Below are 16,959 nucleotides of genomic sequence, written 5' to 3' on the forward strand. Positions count from 1 at the left end.
CGCACCCTCTCCCTCTGTCCAACTTCACTCCAACTCACAAGGACACAGACGCCTGGGCCCGAGTCCCACTCTGCCTGCGCACAGTGACAGACGCAGGCTCGAGACGCCGCACTTCTGTGGCTGCTCTGTGCACCAGCGACACGGCACTGGGCACCAGCGGGCATGCTGGAGTGAGAGCAGTGCACCGCCGGGAGGATTCACAGCCCAACACGTCCCTCACAACGCTGCCACCACACCAGCTCCATGGCGCAGCGTGGCGGACGGCTCGCACCGGAAGCACTCAAAGCCACTTGTGTGAAGCTCTCCCGGCCCTGGCGAGCACCAGCACTCTGTGGTGGCCCTGTCGGGCTGTCAGCACGAGAGGGGAGGAATCCACGCAGCACGCAAAGGCATCTGCCATGAGCCGTGAGCCGTGAGCGGGGCCGTCCTGGGTGCCTCAGAGCCCCGTCTGGGCACTCCAGCCTGGGACTCGCACTTGCACTTCCGGAGTCGGGGTGTACCCCTCCAAGGGCATCCCCGGCCACCTCACTGGAAATGCCTGCCCCCCAGGACTGACAAACCCCACGCCTGGCCACACCTGCACTGGCACACAGGGAAGGCAAAGAGCAGAGCCCAGAGTGGGGCAAGGAACCTTGGGGGGCGTCTGGGCAGCAAAGCCCCTCGGTGTGGGGGGGGAGGGCGTCTGGGCAGCAAAGCCCCTCGGAGGGGGGGGGCGTCTGGGCAGCAAAGCCCCTCGGTGGTGGTGGTGGGGGCGTGTCTGGGCAGCAAAGCCCCTCGGTGTGGGGGGGGAGGGCGTCTGGGCAGCAAAGCCCCTCGGAGGGGGGGGGCGTCTGGGCAGCAAAGCCCCTCGGTGGTGGTGGTGGGGGCGTGTCTGGGCAGCAGGGCCCCTCGGTGGTGGTGGTGGGGGCGTGTCTGGGCAGCAGGGCCCCTCGGTGGGGGGGGGGGGGGCCTCTGGGCAGCAGGGCCCCTGCCAGCCGGCCAGTCTTTGCAGACTTCACCCACCACCTGACCAGCGGTGCTTCCTCAACAACACTGTCAGTATTTTTCCCTGAAGGGCGCCGCTACAGTCAGCAGTTGATAGAGCAAACTGGACTAGGAGTTTCCTGTGACGTCACTGACTCTGGTGGTGGTTCGGTTTGCCGTTTTCATCCCCTTACGAATCTGGCACAGAAATACTCGGAGAAAACTTCCCTAAACGCTCTAAGCCTTTTGCGTATCACATTCACCAAGTAAAGGCCATGAAGTAGGCTGGCGGCTGGCTCGGGGACACGCGGCGACCCTCCCCTGAGTAACTGAACTGGCCCTACGGCACAGTGCTCACTGCTGGAGACCAGCCCAGCAGCCAGGGCGGGAAGCGCCGCCCCTGCTCAGACTTGGGGGCTCAGCGTGACGGCCTGGAGCGTGAGGCGGCTCCACCCCTGTGCTGCTGCCACGCGTGCTGGAGTCCGAGCCCCAGAGAGCAGCAAGGGCACCGCCCACCTCCGCCAGCTCCTGCCCGCAGACGTTCTGGGGCTGGGGAGGATCTGCCCCCGGGTTTCACGAGATCCAGAGCTGGGAGAGACGCTCTGAGCGGTCTGGAGACTCACGTGCTGCCCCCTGTGCCAGGCCTCCCCCAGACTCCTGCTTACACACACCACCACACGGAGAGGCCTCCTGCGGCCTGCACCTGTCATACAGCACACGCTAGCAAGCGTCTGCTCATCTGACCTGGCGTACCCCTCACCCGTGACAGCTCTGCCGACACCCAAGTTCACTATCTGCAAGTGAACAGCTCAGTGTCAACGTCGTCCTGACATCCGACGTCAGATTCAGCTCCTCCAAGATACCCACTCGAATCACTACGAAGCCCAACGGGACTGCGCAGTGACAGCCCTCCCCGCTCGGAGGGCGGGAGGCGGCACACGGGCTCCACCTTCTGCAAGGTGGTCTGCAGCCCCGACACAGCCGGCCCAAAGCTTGCTCCTCTCACTCTGTAACTCGCAGCACGGCACTGAACGGGGTGGGCAGAGGGACGAGAGGGCGTAACGTTCCAGTCTCTCCGCAGCTGCCGGCAACGCTGGGAAGCTGACAGGCGTTCGTGTCAGGCCTACAACGAGCACCCCACAGCCGCCAGCCACTGCCTGAGGTACGCTCTCCGGTCTAGTCTCCTCTCGTGCCTCCATCTTAGTCCTGGCGCTCTGAGAATCTCACTCAGCTCCACTGGCTGCACCACACGGTCAAGGAGAAGACAATCCCCGCTAACCTACAGCTTTGTGTTATTTTATTTTTATTGATTTGAAACCTCGAGAGTTAGTTTCCAACCACTGGCTCACTCCCCTCAAAGGGGCTGGGCCACGCCAGGGATGGAAGCCAGGAGCAGGCAATTCCATCCAGGTCGTTCATGTGGGTGGCAGGGACCCAACATCTTGACCCATCACCTGCTACCTCGCAGGGTGCACATCAACGAGAAGCTGGAACTGGAGGCAGACCGTGACTTGAACCCAGGCGAGCAGGTGTCCCACGCAGCGTCTTAACCACCAGGTGAGATGCTTGCCCCTAAAGCACTACTTTAATGACAGCAACCCTGGCGTCCTGGCACAAGACTCAAGTTCAGCGTCAACAAGCACAGACGTACACGACAGGAATGGACACACTGAGCTTACCGTTGACATTGACCAAGGACAGAATATGATCCTGGTGACCGAGGAGGCGCTTAGCTTCCACAATGTCCCACTCCAGGGATCCTTCCGAGGGTGCCACCAACCTGAAAATGACTGCAGAGACAGCTGTGGCAGCATTACAAGGCCCAGAGACAGCGCGCCACTCCTCAAAGCCAGCGTGTCTGTCACTGCGGACAGGTGGTAGCTGCCTTCTCTTTTTGATCTTCATTTTACTCTTTCACTCCATAATTGTATGCATCTATGCAGTTCAGTGAGATGTTTCAATACACGCACACGTAAGTAAAAAATACCCATCACATCGAAACCCCATCGGAGGAGCACCCTGTTCACACTGCTTTCAACTACGTCTTCCCAGCACCTGAGACGGCGGCCGGGCCGTACACCTCCCCGAGAGCTGTCCCCGTGGCACTCCTCTGCGCACTCCTCCGGAGACTGAAGCCACCGTCCTCTCGCGGGCTCCCATGCACGTCCATCCACTCCCCTCCCCCCTCGTCAGGGACCACTCGGCACCCCGAACCCTCCCCCCGCTTTGCTCACATCTGCAGGACTCCAAGTCCTGGGACAAATAAGCTCCAAGTCCATACTGCACTAGAACTCAGGGGAGACCTCTCGGTTACGAGTTCTCTGGAGAGAACACGCCTCATGACATTGGTTACACGGTTCCTTTGTCCACAGACGTCCAGTAAGCAGCTCCACTCGTTCCCCGGTCTCACCACATCAGCTTTATTTAACCGAGCGCACATCCCGACTTCCATTAACAGAAGGGCACTTCGCAAAGTGGGTGGAAAGATGGCATCAGAAGATGTTTTTTTCGTGCAAAAAGCTTTTTGAAATACATGCCATTTTCCCACAATACACATTCTCCATAAACTATATGAAGATCCCTCAAACAGAATATGCAAAAATCACAACGAATTAGCAAATACTTACTGAACACGTACCACATTCTGGGAACGAAGTACTGCATGTTAACAAGGCCGTCACGGCCCTGAGATGCTCAGTCTACACAGCAGCACGCCCAGAGCGAGGCCGCGCCGTGGCCCACGCATGCGTGGAGGTTCTGGGCTGAGGTCGGCTGACAGCTGAGGACAGCACGGCTCTCCCAGGGGCAGCCTGCTGCCTTCCTACACTCCTCTCCAGAAAGTAAGCTGCCCCGTGTTTCTCTCTGTAACCGGCAACACTTCCCCAGCTGACCAACTTCTAGCAAAGTCATTACATCCTGACAGCCACCGCACCAACACTGTGGTTGTCAGATACAAAGAGAACGCTTTCTGAGACCCAGGGCAGTTGGAATACTACCAGGGACTTTGGGCCTGGGATTTTAGAGTAAGCAATATATTTCTAACCACACTGTTAACAGAAAATCACCTGAAATACCAACAAGGAGAAGAAACCTAACCAACATCTTGAAAGTGGGTCCCTCTGCATCAGGCCAACACCCAGGGAGACCGTGACTGGGGCGGGGGCAGAGCGCCCTTAGAACTCCCCTCAGTCTTTCCAGCGCCTACATGCTACTCAAGCTCAACCCTGAAGACAGAGGAAAAGCCGTACTCACTCAGCTCTCTGCCAACTGCTGCCACGACACAGTTCTTCGGTATTTCAACCAAAGCACTGATCCCTTCAAAAACAGATAAAGCAAAAGTCAAATTCTTTTCTTCCATGGACTATGTCACAAACATACCTTCGATTTCCTGCCAGCCACATCCCGTACAGAAACTTCACAATACAGCTTACAAACCCGCTGAAACGCGGTTCCTTGCTTGTTTACACATGGAGAATGATATTGTTAAAAGTAGGCCCATGAGGCCTTTGAAAGACTCTATTGATTCTGTTGTTACATAATTTGTTTTACAACACCCAGAGCTAGAAACAAACAAAAAAGCACGTGGGCCAGCACTGTGACGTTCAGGGTTAAGCCACCCCCTGTGACGCCAGCATCCCACACTGCAGTGCGGGTTCCAGTCCCAGCAGCTCCGCTTCTGATGCAGCTTCCTGCTAGTACCTGGGTCCCTGCCATGCACACCGGGAGACTAGGATGGACTCCTGGCTCCTGGATTTGGCAGGCCTGGCCCAGACATGGTTGTTGTAGCCATCTGGGGAATCAATCAGTGGGTGGAAGCCAGCTGGCACTTGCTCTCTCTCCTTCCTGTGTCACTCTGCCTTTCAAAGAAATCAGTCAATGTTCTAACAACTAACTAACTACTGGGCCAGTGTAGCGCAGCACATTAAGCCACCACCCACCACCACGGGGGAGGCCAGCAGCCCGCATCAGGGTGCTGACGGGAGTGCCGGCTGCTCTGCTTCTCGTCGAGCTTCCTAATAGTGCCTGCTGGGAGGCAACAGATGACAGCCCAGGGCCGGGCCCGCATCACCTGTGCAGACCCAGACGGAGCCAAGGCTCCTGTCTTCAGCCCAACCCTGGCCGGTGCAGGGAGCTGGGGAGTGAGCAAGCAATTGCCAGATGGATCAACAGCAAGCTATTCTGTGCCTTTCAAGTAGACAGAAGAGCCCAATACACATCTTAAAAACAGAGAGGCCAGCATTGTGGCACGGTGAAGCCATCACGTACGCACCAGTATCCCACATCAGAGGGCTGGCTGACTCCGGGCTGCTCTGCTTGCAACCCGGCTCCCTGCTGATGCGTCTGGAAGAGCAGCAGATCTAGATGGGTGCGAGCTGAGTGAGCAGGGCCCGGGAGATGCTGCGAAGCTCTCCCAACAGAGCCCCGCACGGGGGCACTAACTCCAGAGGTGAGTGCCGCGTTCTAAACCTCTGAGATTCAGGGTCTCGGTGGGGAAAGCCCAGCCTTGCGCCTTTCCCTCAACTCCGTGACTTAATCCTCCGCAAGCAGCTGACAAGCACAAGACAGAGCGAGCAGACGGGGAGCAGGCTGCCGGAGAGACAGAGACCTGACGAAGTCCACGTCCAAGGCATTAGGGGTAGGGCCGGGTTCCAATCCTGGAGATAATCATCACCCACTAACAAGACGGCCAGCTCACGTGAGAAGTCACACTGGGGGTTCCACTCAGCGCAGACCTCAGCAGGCTGCCTGTCACCAAAGGAACTGTGCGACAGTGTGAAATACAGCGCTCTCAGTCCAGCTTCCTGCTCCGTCACTCCTCAGTCCTTGCCATCTCCAAACTCACCGCATCTGCCCAGCTGCTGGCACCCCCAGGCAGCTTCAGGAGGGGCCAGTCACAGCAAAGACCTCAGTAAGACCGAAGGGTCCAGACTTTCAGCTCAATGCCCCCCATCCCGGGAGGGGAGGGGGCTGAAGATTAAGCCGATCACCAGTGGCAAAAGGACAGGGTTCAGAGCACAAGAAAAATACTTGGGGGTTCCTGGAGAGTGCACACCTGGAAAAGGCCCGGAAGCCCCCAGCCCTTCCCACATGCCCTGCCCTGTGCATCTCTGCATCTGTATCCTCTGTAAGATCCTTCGTGACGAGCCGGGAGACAAGCCCTGGGGTTCCAGACGCCACTCGGCCACTCAGCGGAACCAGAGGAGGAAATTCTGGGCAAGTGACGGACAGCCCGGGATCAGGAGCACAGACAGAGCTGCCTGCGGCTTGCCGGGTGGGGGTGCCGTGGGGCTGCACGCTCCCCAGGAGTCCACTGTGAGGAAGACCTCCCACAGTTCTGCATCGCCCAAGTTAGGGTACGGAAAAAATGGAGCTGGCACTTGTTCCCCCACCAACAGAGGCTGCCAGCAGCTAGGAAAGCAGCGTTCAAGGAGCACACCGGGGGCCAGTGCTGTGGCGCAGTGGGGGACGCTTCTGCCTGCAGCGCCAGCATCCCATATGGGCACCGCAGGCGGAGGATTAACCTACTGTGCCACAGCGCCGGCCCCTCAAACAGATGCTTTCTAATCAAATGTTAAGCTGACAAGCTCAGATGTAAATCCCCGCAATGTATAGATTACGTTTCCCTCAGAGAGCGATAAGCGATGAGTATTTTATATCTATGTGCAAATAAGCAAGCTCCAAATGTAAACTATACATTCAATTTCCAGGGTTTCTGCCTTTTTTTGTTGTTGTTGTTAATGTGAGAGCCAGAGATGCCATCTGCCAGTTCACTCCCTAAACGGGAGCCCATCAACGATGGCCTCCAAGGGTGTGCACGGGCGGGACGCTGGATTAGCAAGCAGAGCCGAGACGCGAACCCAGGCACCCAGACACGGGACACGGCTCCCCAAGCAGAATCTTAACTGCAACGCCCAACACCTGCTCTGTGTGCAGCTTTAAAGTATCGATGTGCAGGGGATACAGCGGGTTAACGCCCTGGACTGAAGCGCCAGCATCCCATATGGGCACCGGTTCTAGTCCCGGCTGTCCTCTTCCGGTCCAGCTCTCTGCTGTGTCCTGGGAAAGCAGTAGAAGATGGCCCAAGTCCTGGGCCCCTGCACCCACATGGGAGACCCAGAAGAAGCTCCTGGCTCCTGGCTTCAGATCAGCACAGCTCCGGCCGTTGTGGCCATCTGGGGAGTGAACCAGCGGATCGAAGACCTCTCTGTCTCTCTCTCTGTAACTCTTTCAAATAAAATAAAAATCTTAAAAAAAAAAAAAAATCAACGTGCACACAGCACCCGATCTAGGATATCTACAGGGTCACCTCATTACTTCCAGACACAAGAATGGTATGTTATATGGCGTAAGGCTGTCATTTACATGTACATTTATATTTAAATAGTTTTATTCTGAAAATAGACGTTAGTATTATTCTTTAAGGTCCTCAGGATCACCAAAAGTTAACAATGATTTGGGTTTTTTTTTTCTGTTAATACCAAAAGGCTGTGCTAACAGAATTCTGAGGAAATAGCACTTCGCTAGTTCTTACACATACATGGAATTTCCCATAAAGCAACTGGAAAATGAGCTCACTCCCAGGCATCTATGCAAGTCCCATGACCCCAGAGAGAGACAAGGCCGCCTCCAGGCGTCCGGGTGCTGACTGACCGGCAGCACCTCAGAGGCCACCGTGTGCAGGGAGGGAGCCACAGAGCAGAGCTGTTCCTTCGGGAGGGAGCGTGCGAACACCTTCCACACCACCCTGCACCTGAACCGCGGGCCACCTCCTCCAGGACCGACAGCAGAACCTCTCCAGCGGCCTCTCGTGCCTTCGGTCTCCGAAGCTGCACCACGGCCTGCCAGGACCTATCAGTCACGGTTCACAATTCCTCAGCTTGCGTTTACCTGTATCGGAGAGGTGGTCGGTCTTACACAGGAGGTCTAACTTCCGGCTCCACACACACAGGTCATCCCCACCAGACAGCCAGACGTCCAGTCCCTGAAGAACCGTTAAACACTGCAAAGTGAATGTGACACGTGCGTCAGTTTGCAAGTTCGAGCGTTTACTGTCCGGCAGCCGTGACACAGCTCCAAGTTCTTTGAAACTGTGCCCTTCAGCACGGGCTCCACTGAGTGACCAGAGCCGAGCAGGGGCCGCACGGCTTACAAGCCTAAGTCGCGGAGACCCGACAGCTCCCTCCTGACTGCCCTCCAGAGCGAGGATGGGGACACCTACACAGCCCTGTGCAGCAAGGCCCAGAGCACAAGGAGCCAGACAATGGCGGGCACCACGTCACCAACTTGGAACGGAGCCCGCGACAACCTGCAGTCAACCCCGAGGGCCCCGGAGCCACAGCCGGGTGGAACGCCCTCCAGTCCTGGCCGAAATCACCAGGAAACACACGCTCATCACCTCGCGGTGATGTTACTCGGAACAGCGAGCACACAGCGGGAAAGACACTCCTGAAGCGAAGCCGAAGACACGACCTCAGTGTTACGTGACATTCATGCAGCTCCTGACGCCGCTCGCTAGGTCTGCTGTTCGCTGAGCTCGGGCAAGTGTGCCCAGACCTGTACACGTCCCTAACCTTTCGCAGCCCTGCCCTCAGCATCAGCTGTGAGCAGGAGCAGGAGCAGGCGGCGCCGGGAGCCCTGCCTCGCCGCGCGGGGAGACCTGAGGGGACCCAGAGCTGAGGCAGCCCACACAGGCCTTCCCAGGTCCTGCACTCCCAGCACGCGCTCTGCTCCTCTCACTGCGAGTCCTCCCCCGAGTGCACACACACACCCTGCTTGTCCCTGTGTCCCACACGGGCAGCTGAGTTGCTTCCAAGGCTGAGCGTCCGTGGAAACGGTGCTCTGACCATCACAGCCACCTGTTGTGCACACGTGTTGTCCGTCCGTCCTGTGAATGCTCCAGCAGAAGGGCTGCTGGCTCCAACGTTTCTGTATTTTACATCTTGAGTTGCCAAATGACTTCCCCCACTTTACAGCCCCAACAGCCATCTATGAAACGACAGCGTCTGCACGTCCTTAGCAACGCTAGCTCCTGCCCCGTCCACACTGGCCACTGCAGTGTGCAGGGAACCGCGTCTTGGGCTGGTTCCGAGGGCTCGTGTCTACCCACTGCAGGTGCGGAGCTGCCTCCCGTGCTGACTGGCATCCGCACAGATCACCTCTGCAGAGTGGTAAGTCCTCTTTAACTTTACCTTTCATTGTGAGGAACTGGTTACTCCGGGCACAAGCCCCGTGAAGTCTGCCTCGCCAACTCTCCTCCCCTTCCGTGGGCGGTCTTCCCACTTAACCGTGTCCTCGGAGATGGAAGCTCGTCACCAATGAGGTCCAGAATTCGCCTTTTCTTCTCTCCCTACACGTTGGGTGTCACCCCCAAGATGCCTAATTCAAGGTCACAAAGACGTGCGCCTGTGTTTCTGCAACAGCTTTAGTTTCGGCTCCACATTTCTCTTTGATCCGACTTGGGACTATTTATGTCTCCTGAATTCGTACGTCCGCGATCGGGCAGGGATCCGATTCGTTATTTCACATGTGACCATCCAGCTGACGCAGCACCCCTTTCTGAAGAGCGTGTGCCAGCACTGAAGGGTTTCAGCACGCCTGGCAGGCCACGTGTGTGACGCAGCACTTCTCTGCGTGTGCACCAGCACGCCAGCATCCCCCAGCCAGGTTCCCACAGCTCCCTGCTAGTTCTGAAGTTGCCAAGTGTGTTCCTGCGCCTCTGTTCTTTCTCAACCATGCTTTGGCTCTCCAGGTCCCTTGAATTTCCACATAAATCTGAGGCTCAGACTGTCCACGTCGGAAGGAAACAGGCTGGCTGTCACTGAGAGGGCGCTGTGCTCCATCTGTGGGACGGCGTCCACAGTGCTGCAGGCTGCAGAGCAGTAAAGCGGCTGTGACCAGGAGAGGTCTTCAGCAATCCAGCTCTTTAACTTCGTTCAGCAGTGTTTCACAGCTTTTGGTATACGGGTTTCATTTTTTATCTCCAACTACTTTCTCCTTTTGTATATTACTGAAAATGTAATTATCTTCTTAATGTCATTTTGGAAACATTCATTGACATCATAAAGAAACACAACTGATTTTAACAGGATTCTGCATCCCAGAACTTTCCGAAGTGACTTGCTGTGACTTAGAACGTTTCGCACACTGGACCACGCGCACTTACACAGCTGTACTCCTTCCTTCCGACAAGGATACCTGTCCTAGACGCCTGCTTCTCTGCTTCACCTTCCTGGCTGGAACCGCTAGACGTGCGGACATGCGGAGAGCGGACTCCCCCTTTACTCTCGCCCTTCAGCTTTCTCTGACAGTGTGTCTGCTGGAGACTGTCACAAAACGCCCTTATTAGGCTGAAGACTGCTGATAATTTTTGTCATGAGAGGGTGTTGGATTTTGTCGAATGCTTTCTCTGCATCTATTGAAATGATCATGTGGCTTCTGTCTTTTATTGATAATATGGTATATTTCACTCATCAGTGTTCACATGTTAAACTAAGTTCATATTCCTGGCATAAATCTCATTTCGTCAGGATATATAATCTTTTAAAAATAATTTCTTAGGGCCCGCACTGTGGTGCAGTGGGTTAAAGCCCTGGCCTGCAGTGCAGGCGTCCCACATGGGCGCTGGTTCAAGTCCCAGCTGCTCCACTTTCGATCCAGCTCCCTGCTGACGCCCCTGGGAAGACAGACAGGATGGCTCAAGCGCTTGAGTCCCTGCACCCATGTGGCAGACCTGGAGGGAGCTCCTGGCTCCTGGCTTCAGATGGGCTCAGCTCCATCCATTGTGGCCATCTGGAGAGTGAACCAGCAGATGGAAGACCTCTCTGTGTCTCTACCTCTTTCGTACATAAACAAAATAAAATTTAAAAAATATCTCTTGGCTTTTTTTATGTGAAAGGCAGAGACACACACATAGACAAATAATCTCCCTGTCACTGGTTCAACCTGCAGGTGTCATCTACACCCAAGACCGTGCCAGGCTCGAGCCAGGAGCCAGGAACTCAATCCAGGTCCCCCTAGTGGCGGCAGGGACCCAGTGTGAGCCAGGGAGTGGGGAGTGCGAATGGGTCAGGCGCTACAGCGGGGCATGAGAGCATCTTAAGAGGCGTCCACTTCCAGGCCAAAGCTCCCCGCTCTCCCAGCTTGTCTGAAAGGCAGGCAGGCAGACGGCGAGCTCCATCTGCTGGCTCACTTCTGATCCAGGGAGCTGGAACTCAACCCTGCGCTACCACACTGGTGGCAGGAACGCAGCCACTCGGGGCATCGGCACTGCCCCCGGGGCTACTGACAGAGCAGGAAGACAGAGTCGGGAGCTGGAGCTGGGACACGAACTCAGGCACGCCTGCGTGGGAGGCAGGTACCTGAGCCACCAGGGCAACGCCCACCCTAACCCTTCCCCCGAAGCTGGGTTTGGTTAGCTAACATTTTGTTGACGTTCATATACTATTTTTTTACTTAACACCTTATCATTAGCACTTTCCAAATTATTTCTGTATCTTAAAGTATAATTCAATGTATCTTATATGCATATACACATAGAGCATAACTTCGCTATTTTCCTGTAAGATACTTTGGACACTTCAATCACCTGTTTCAGAAAATTCATTGTAGTACACATTTCTGTTAATAAATCTCCTTTTTCCTTTAAATAGTTTTTTTTAAAATTAGAACCACTGGGGGAATGTTTATAATCATTTTTCAAGATTGATTCATAATGCCAAACTGTCTTCCAGAAAGATACTAACTCAGATTCTTAACAATTAAAAATGTCAATCCCACTTTGTCTGTCCTAAACCAACCCTCATAAAAAACACCACAGTATTCAGGATCTGAATTCCTCTCACAACTTACTGAGGGTCCAGCGCTGTGGCACAGCGGTTACAGCCATGGACTGCAGGGCTGGCAGCCCTTACAGCCACTGATTCAAGTCCTGGCTGCTCCACTTCCGGTCCAGCTCCCTGCTAATACGCCTGGGAAAGCAGCAGAGGATGGCCCGAGTACCTGGGCTGCTCCACACGTGTGGGAGACCCGGAAGCAACTCCTGGCTCCCGGCTTCGGATGAGCCCATCTCCAGCCATTATGCCACTTGGGCAGTGAACAAGAGGACAGATCTCTCTCTGTGTCTCTGTCTCTCTCTTTGTAGCACTGCCTTTCTTTTTTAAAAAAATAGTAACTTTTTTTTAAAAAAAAAGTCTTTTCACTATACTGGAATAAGATGCTTTTTAATAAGTAGTTCCTGTAACCAGTTCATGAAGTAGATCACTGAAGGAATTTCCACCCAAATTAGTAAATTTTTCTCCTTCTGTTTCTGCAACTCATGTATTTCCATGATAAACCTAATAACCTTAGTTTTACAGACAGAATATTTTTAAAGGAATGTAACAGTGGAATTTTTTCAGATCATATAAAACAGATTTGGACTAAGTCAGTAATGACTTCTTCACAGAAACTCTCCATTAAATTAGATACAAGCATACAGTGTTTACTGCATTGATATTTGGAAGAGGCAGCTGCCATATATATGTGTGTGTATATATATATATCAATCACACACACACACATATATATATATATCACAAACATATAAAACAATGCTTACTTGTGGCACATACCAACTGTTTTCAATTAAAAAAAAAGGAAGAAAGTAAAAAGAAGTGTTAGCTCCAATACAGAGAGTAGCTATCTTCAAAGCAAATAAGGAGCGGCCAGCATTGTAGTGTAGCAGGTTAAGCCACCCCCTGCAATGCCAGCATCCCAGAAGGGCGCAGGTTCAAGTCCTGGCTGCTTCACTTTGAATCCACCTCCCTGCTAAGGGCCTAGAAAAGCAGCAGAGGACAGCCCAAGCGCTTGGGGCCCTGCACCCACAAAGGAGACCCGGATGGAGCCCCCGGCCCCCGGCCCCCGGCCCCCGGCTCCAGCCCAGGCTGCTGCAGCCATCTGGGGAGAGAACCAGCCATCTGCACGTACTACAAATACTCACCAAAATCTAGTCCTACAGGAATCAAATGACTACGGATATAAAAAATAATTTGTAACAACTACGAAAGTAGCTTCATTTAACAATTAGGCTGCTTTTTTTAAGACAAAACCAGATTACTACAAAAGCTTACATTCGCCTAAGAGCTTACCTTTACAGTGGACTGGAAACATGATAATCTCTGAACTTGTCTGCCAGTACCACTATCCCATACCTAAATTTATGTTAAGAAATAATTTCTTAACAGAATTCTAAAACCTTAATTATGAGACAACTTCTCTAATTAACAATTAAATCTCAGACATTAAATATTTACTTAGAGGATATTTAAATAAAATATTAAATATTTAGTGTTTACACTACCACAAAAATTAATTTACATACTGAGCTGTCAATTTAGCAGAGCAAACTTATGACCTAAAGTCTGAGGTACATCTTACTATCACACTACCTGAACACTCAGGAGGAAGCGGTCTCAAGTACTGACTTCAGAGGCGTCAGGGTAACCACTGACAGGCATCCTCCAGGAGAAGTCTACACGGTCCTCTACTTGCACAGAGGACCTCTCATAAAATGTCCACGGTTCCTCTGACTCAACGAGCACCAGGTTTTCAAATTCCCCCCATCACCTCCTGCGGCACGAAACGCACGTTCTCCCACGGCAGCTCTCCCGCTGCCTTCCAGGCAAGGATACGCCCACTGTTCTGTCCGCAGAGGCTGTCAGGAGGAGGGGGCGCTCGCCACAGGAGTCCAGGGAAGGGAGCGCAGCGACGGCTGTTATCTTCTGAGTGTGTCCAGTGAGTTCCCAAAGCTCTTCTCCCGTCTGAAACACCAATGAGAAGGTTAGGAGGCGCACACTTCAGAAATCAAATAATCGTAAATGACAACACTGAGAAAAATCACCATACAAATGTTCAAATACATTCAACACTCAGAACTTACCATTTAACGTAATCAGACAGAATATAAAGACTGCTAAAAGGGCCGGCGCCGCGGCTCACTAGGCTAATCCTCCGCCTAGCGGCGCCGGCACACCGGGTTCTAGTCCCGGTCGGGGCGCCGGATTCTGTCCCGGTTGCCCCTCTTCCAGGCCAGCTCTCTGCTGTGGCCAGGGAGTGCAGTGGAGGATGGCCCAGGTGCTTGGGCCCTGCACCCCATGGGAGACCAGGAAAAGCACCTGGCTCCTGGCTCCTGCCATCGGATCAGCGTGGTGCGCCGGCCGCAGCGCGCCGGCCGCGGCGGCCATTGGAGGGTGAACCAACGGCAAAAGGAAGACCTTTCTCTCTGTCTCTCTCTCACTGTCCACTCTGCCTGTCAAAAAAAAAAAAAAAAAAAAGACTGCTAAAAGAACAGCCGTAAACTATTTTGGTTATTTTCTAGCAAAAATGCTTACTTGTAGAATGTGTTTAAAGAAAATTAGGAGTATTATTTTCCATGGTTTTGAGAATTATGTAAATTAAGCATATGAACATGAGTGGGGGGAAAAGGGAGCCCTTATCTAAGTATTTATTACCTAAGTCTGTACACACAAGTAAGACTGCAGAAGGAAATAAGTCAGCATACAACGTACTTACGAGAATGCGCACAACACGTACGTGCGTGCATTTTCTGCAGGATTTATCAGCCGCTTATAGACTTACTCCCACTCCCACTCCCACTCTACTGAAAACTGGCATCTATGCCCACCACTCAATGTCTTCGTCTATCAGTCTCTCACTGACTTCCCAAGAAGTAAAAGGATCACTCTAGGGGCCAGCGCTGTGGCGTAGTGGGTAAAGCCACCACCTGCAACGCCGGCATCCCATAGGGGTGCTATTTGAGTCCCGGCTGCTCCACTTCTGACCCAGCTCTCTGCTGTGGCCTGGGAAAGCAGTGGAAGATGGTCCAGTCCTTGGGCCCCTGCACCCGCGTAAGAGACCTGGAAGAAGCTCCTGGCTCCTGGCTTCGCATCTGTGCAGCTCTAGCAGTCGCAGCCAACTGGGGAGTGAACCAGCAGATGTAAGACCCCTCCACCTCCCTCTCCCTCCCTCTCTCTATTCTGTGTAACTCTTTCAAGTAAATAAATAACTCTTAAAAATTCACTATAAATGTAACAAATAGAAAATATTCCAAAAGTTGCAGAGTTTCATTAACGTGATAAAATTAATGTTAAAGAACTACTTTAATCACAAAGCCACTGAGAAATGAGGACCTGACAGACACAGACCAAGGAACAAGCCAAATAAGGATAAAAAGAAAAGAAATGCTTCGGAGAATAGCTTGAGTTATAAAGGATAAGAAAGAGGCCCTGGAAAAATGTGGTGAACCCTTGGATATTTTTTAAAAGTATATCTTTTTTAAAAAATTATAAGTCAAACATGAGAATAAGATTATAATATGCTACTATACAACAATGAAGGAAAAATTGTGACTCTTGCAAAAAAAAATTTACTTTGAAAATCAGTGTAAACTTGCTGATAAAATAAATGAGTCTCTTTTTTTTATTTTTAAGATTTGGCATTTCTTCTCCAAGAAAAAAACTACTACTAAAAAGAAGCTTTTCCTTTTTATTATGAAATATTGGTCTCCATTTTGTTTTTTATAGAAAGCTTTTATTTAATATATATAAATTTCATAGGTACAACTTTTGGATTATAGCGGTTCTTCTCCCCCATATCCACTCTCCCACCACCAAACCATCCCACCTCCTACTCCCTCTCTCATCCCATTCTTCATTAAGATTCCTTTTTAACTATCTTTACATACAGAAGATCAACTCTATACTAAGTAAAGATTTCAACAGTTTGCACCCACACAGACATACAAAGTATGAAGTACTATTTGAAGACCAGTTTTACAGTTAATTCTCATCATACAACACATTAAGGACAGAGGTCCTACATGGGGAGCAAGTGCACAGTGACTCCTGTTGTTGATTTAACAATGGACACGCTTATGTATGACGTCAGTAATCACCCGAGGCTCTTGACATGAGCTGCCAAGGCCATGGAAGCCACTTGAGTCCACAAACTCTGACATTATTTAGACAAGGCCATAATCAAAGTGGTAGTTCTCTCCTCCCTTCAGAGAAACGTACCTCCTTCTTCGACGGCCCCTTCTTTCCTCCGGGATCTCACTCACAAATATCTTTTATTTAGGCCATTTTTTGCCACAGTGTCTTGGCTTTCCATGCCTGAGATACTCTCATGGGCTTTTTGGCCAGATCCAAATGCCTTAAGGGCTGATTCTGAGGCCAGAGTGCTGTTCAGGGCACTGTCATTCTATCAATCTGCTGTGTGTCCTGATTTCCATGTTGGATCATTCCCGCCTTTGAAATTCTATCAATTATTATTAGCAGACACTTGGTCTTATTCACATGATCCCTCTGACGCTTAATCCTATCTTTATCATCAGTTATGAACTTAAACTGATCACTTTAACTAGTATGGTGGCATTGGTACCTGCCAATTTATTGGCATTTGGAGTCCATGGCATGTTTCTAGCTCTACCCTTAGGGGTAAGTCTGAGTGAGCATGTGCCAAACTGTACATCTCCTCCTTATTTTATTCCCATTCATTTTTAACAGGAATCAATTTTCAGTTGGGTTTTAACAACTAAGAATAATTGTGTGTTAATTAAACAGTTCAACGCATGGTATTAAGTAGAAAAAGAAAATACTGGGACCGGCGCTATGGCGCATCAGTTAACGCCCTGGCCTGATGCGTCAGCATCCCATATGGGCACTGGTTTGAGACCTGGCTGCTCCACTTCCAATCCAGCTCTCTGCTGTGGCCTGGGAAAGCAGTGGAAGATGGCCCAAGTCCTTGGGCCCCTGCACCCGCATGGGAGACCTGGAAGAATTTCCTGGCTTCTGGCTTCGGATCAGCATGGATCCAGCCATTGCAGCCAATTGGGGAGTGAACCAATGGATGGAAGACCTCTCTCTCTCTCTCTCTCTCTCTGTCTCTCCTCTCTCTGTGTAATTCTGACTTTCAAATAAATACATAAATCATTTTTTAAAAAAGAAAATATTAAAAAGAATA

The 16,959-nt window shown here is 51.9% G+C and overlaps 1 protein-coding gene across 6 annotated transcripts in view; it reads right to left on the bottom strand.

Moving 5' to 3' along the window:
• Positions 1-16,959, bottom strand: part of WDR41 (WD repeat domain 41) — a 48,749-nt gene that overhangs the window by 8,583 nt on the left and 23,207 nt on the right. For 2 of the 6 annotated variants that reach the window (XM_070056307.1, XM_070056308.1), the window contains exons 4-8: positions 13,632-13,760; positions 13,089-13,151; positions 7,852-7,963; positions 4,216-4,278; positions 2,643-2,753 (exon numbers count right to left, since the gene is read on the bottom strand). In XM_070056307.1, coding sequence (XP_069912408.1) covers positions 2,643-2,753; positions 4,216-4,278; positions 7,852-7,963; positions 13,089-13,151; positions 13,632-13,760 — 478 coding nt within the window. Of the gene's footprint in view, positions 1-2,642; positions 2,766-4,215; positions 4,279-7,851; positions 7,964-13,088; positions 13,152-13,631; positions 13,761-16,959 lie in introns of all 6 variants that reach the window. The other 4 variants (XM_070056306.1, XM_070056305.1, XM_070056309.1 and 1 more) reach the window with 3 other exon arrangements.

Source organism: Oryctolagus cuniculus, chromosome 14 (assembly GCF_964237555.1).
Source record: "Oryctolagus cuniculus chromosome 14, mOryCun1.1, whole genome shotgun sequence".
In the NCBI taxonomy this organism is placed as follows: domain Eukaryota; kingdom Metazoa; phylum Chordata; class Mammalia; order Lagomorpha; family Leporidae; genus Oryctolagus; species Oryctolagus cuniculus.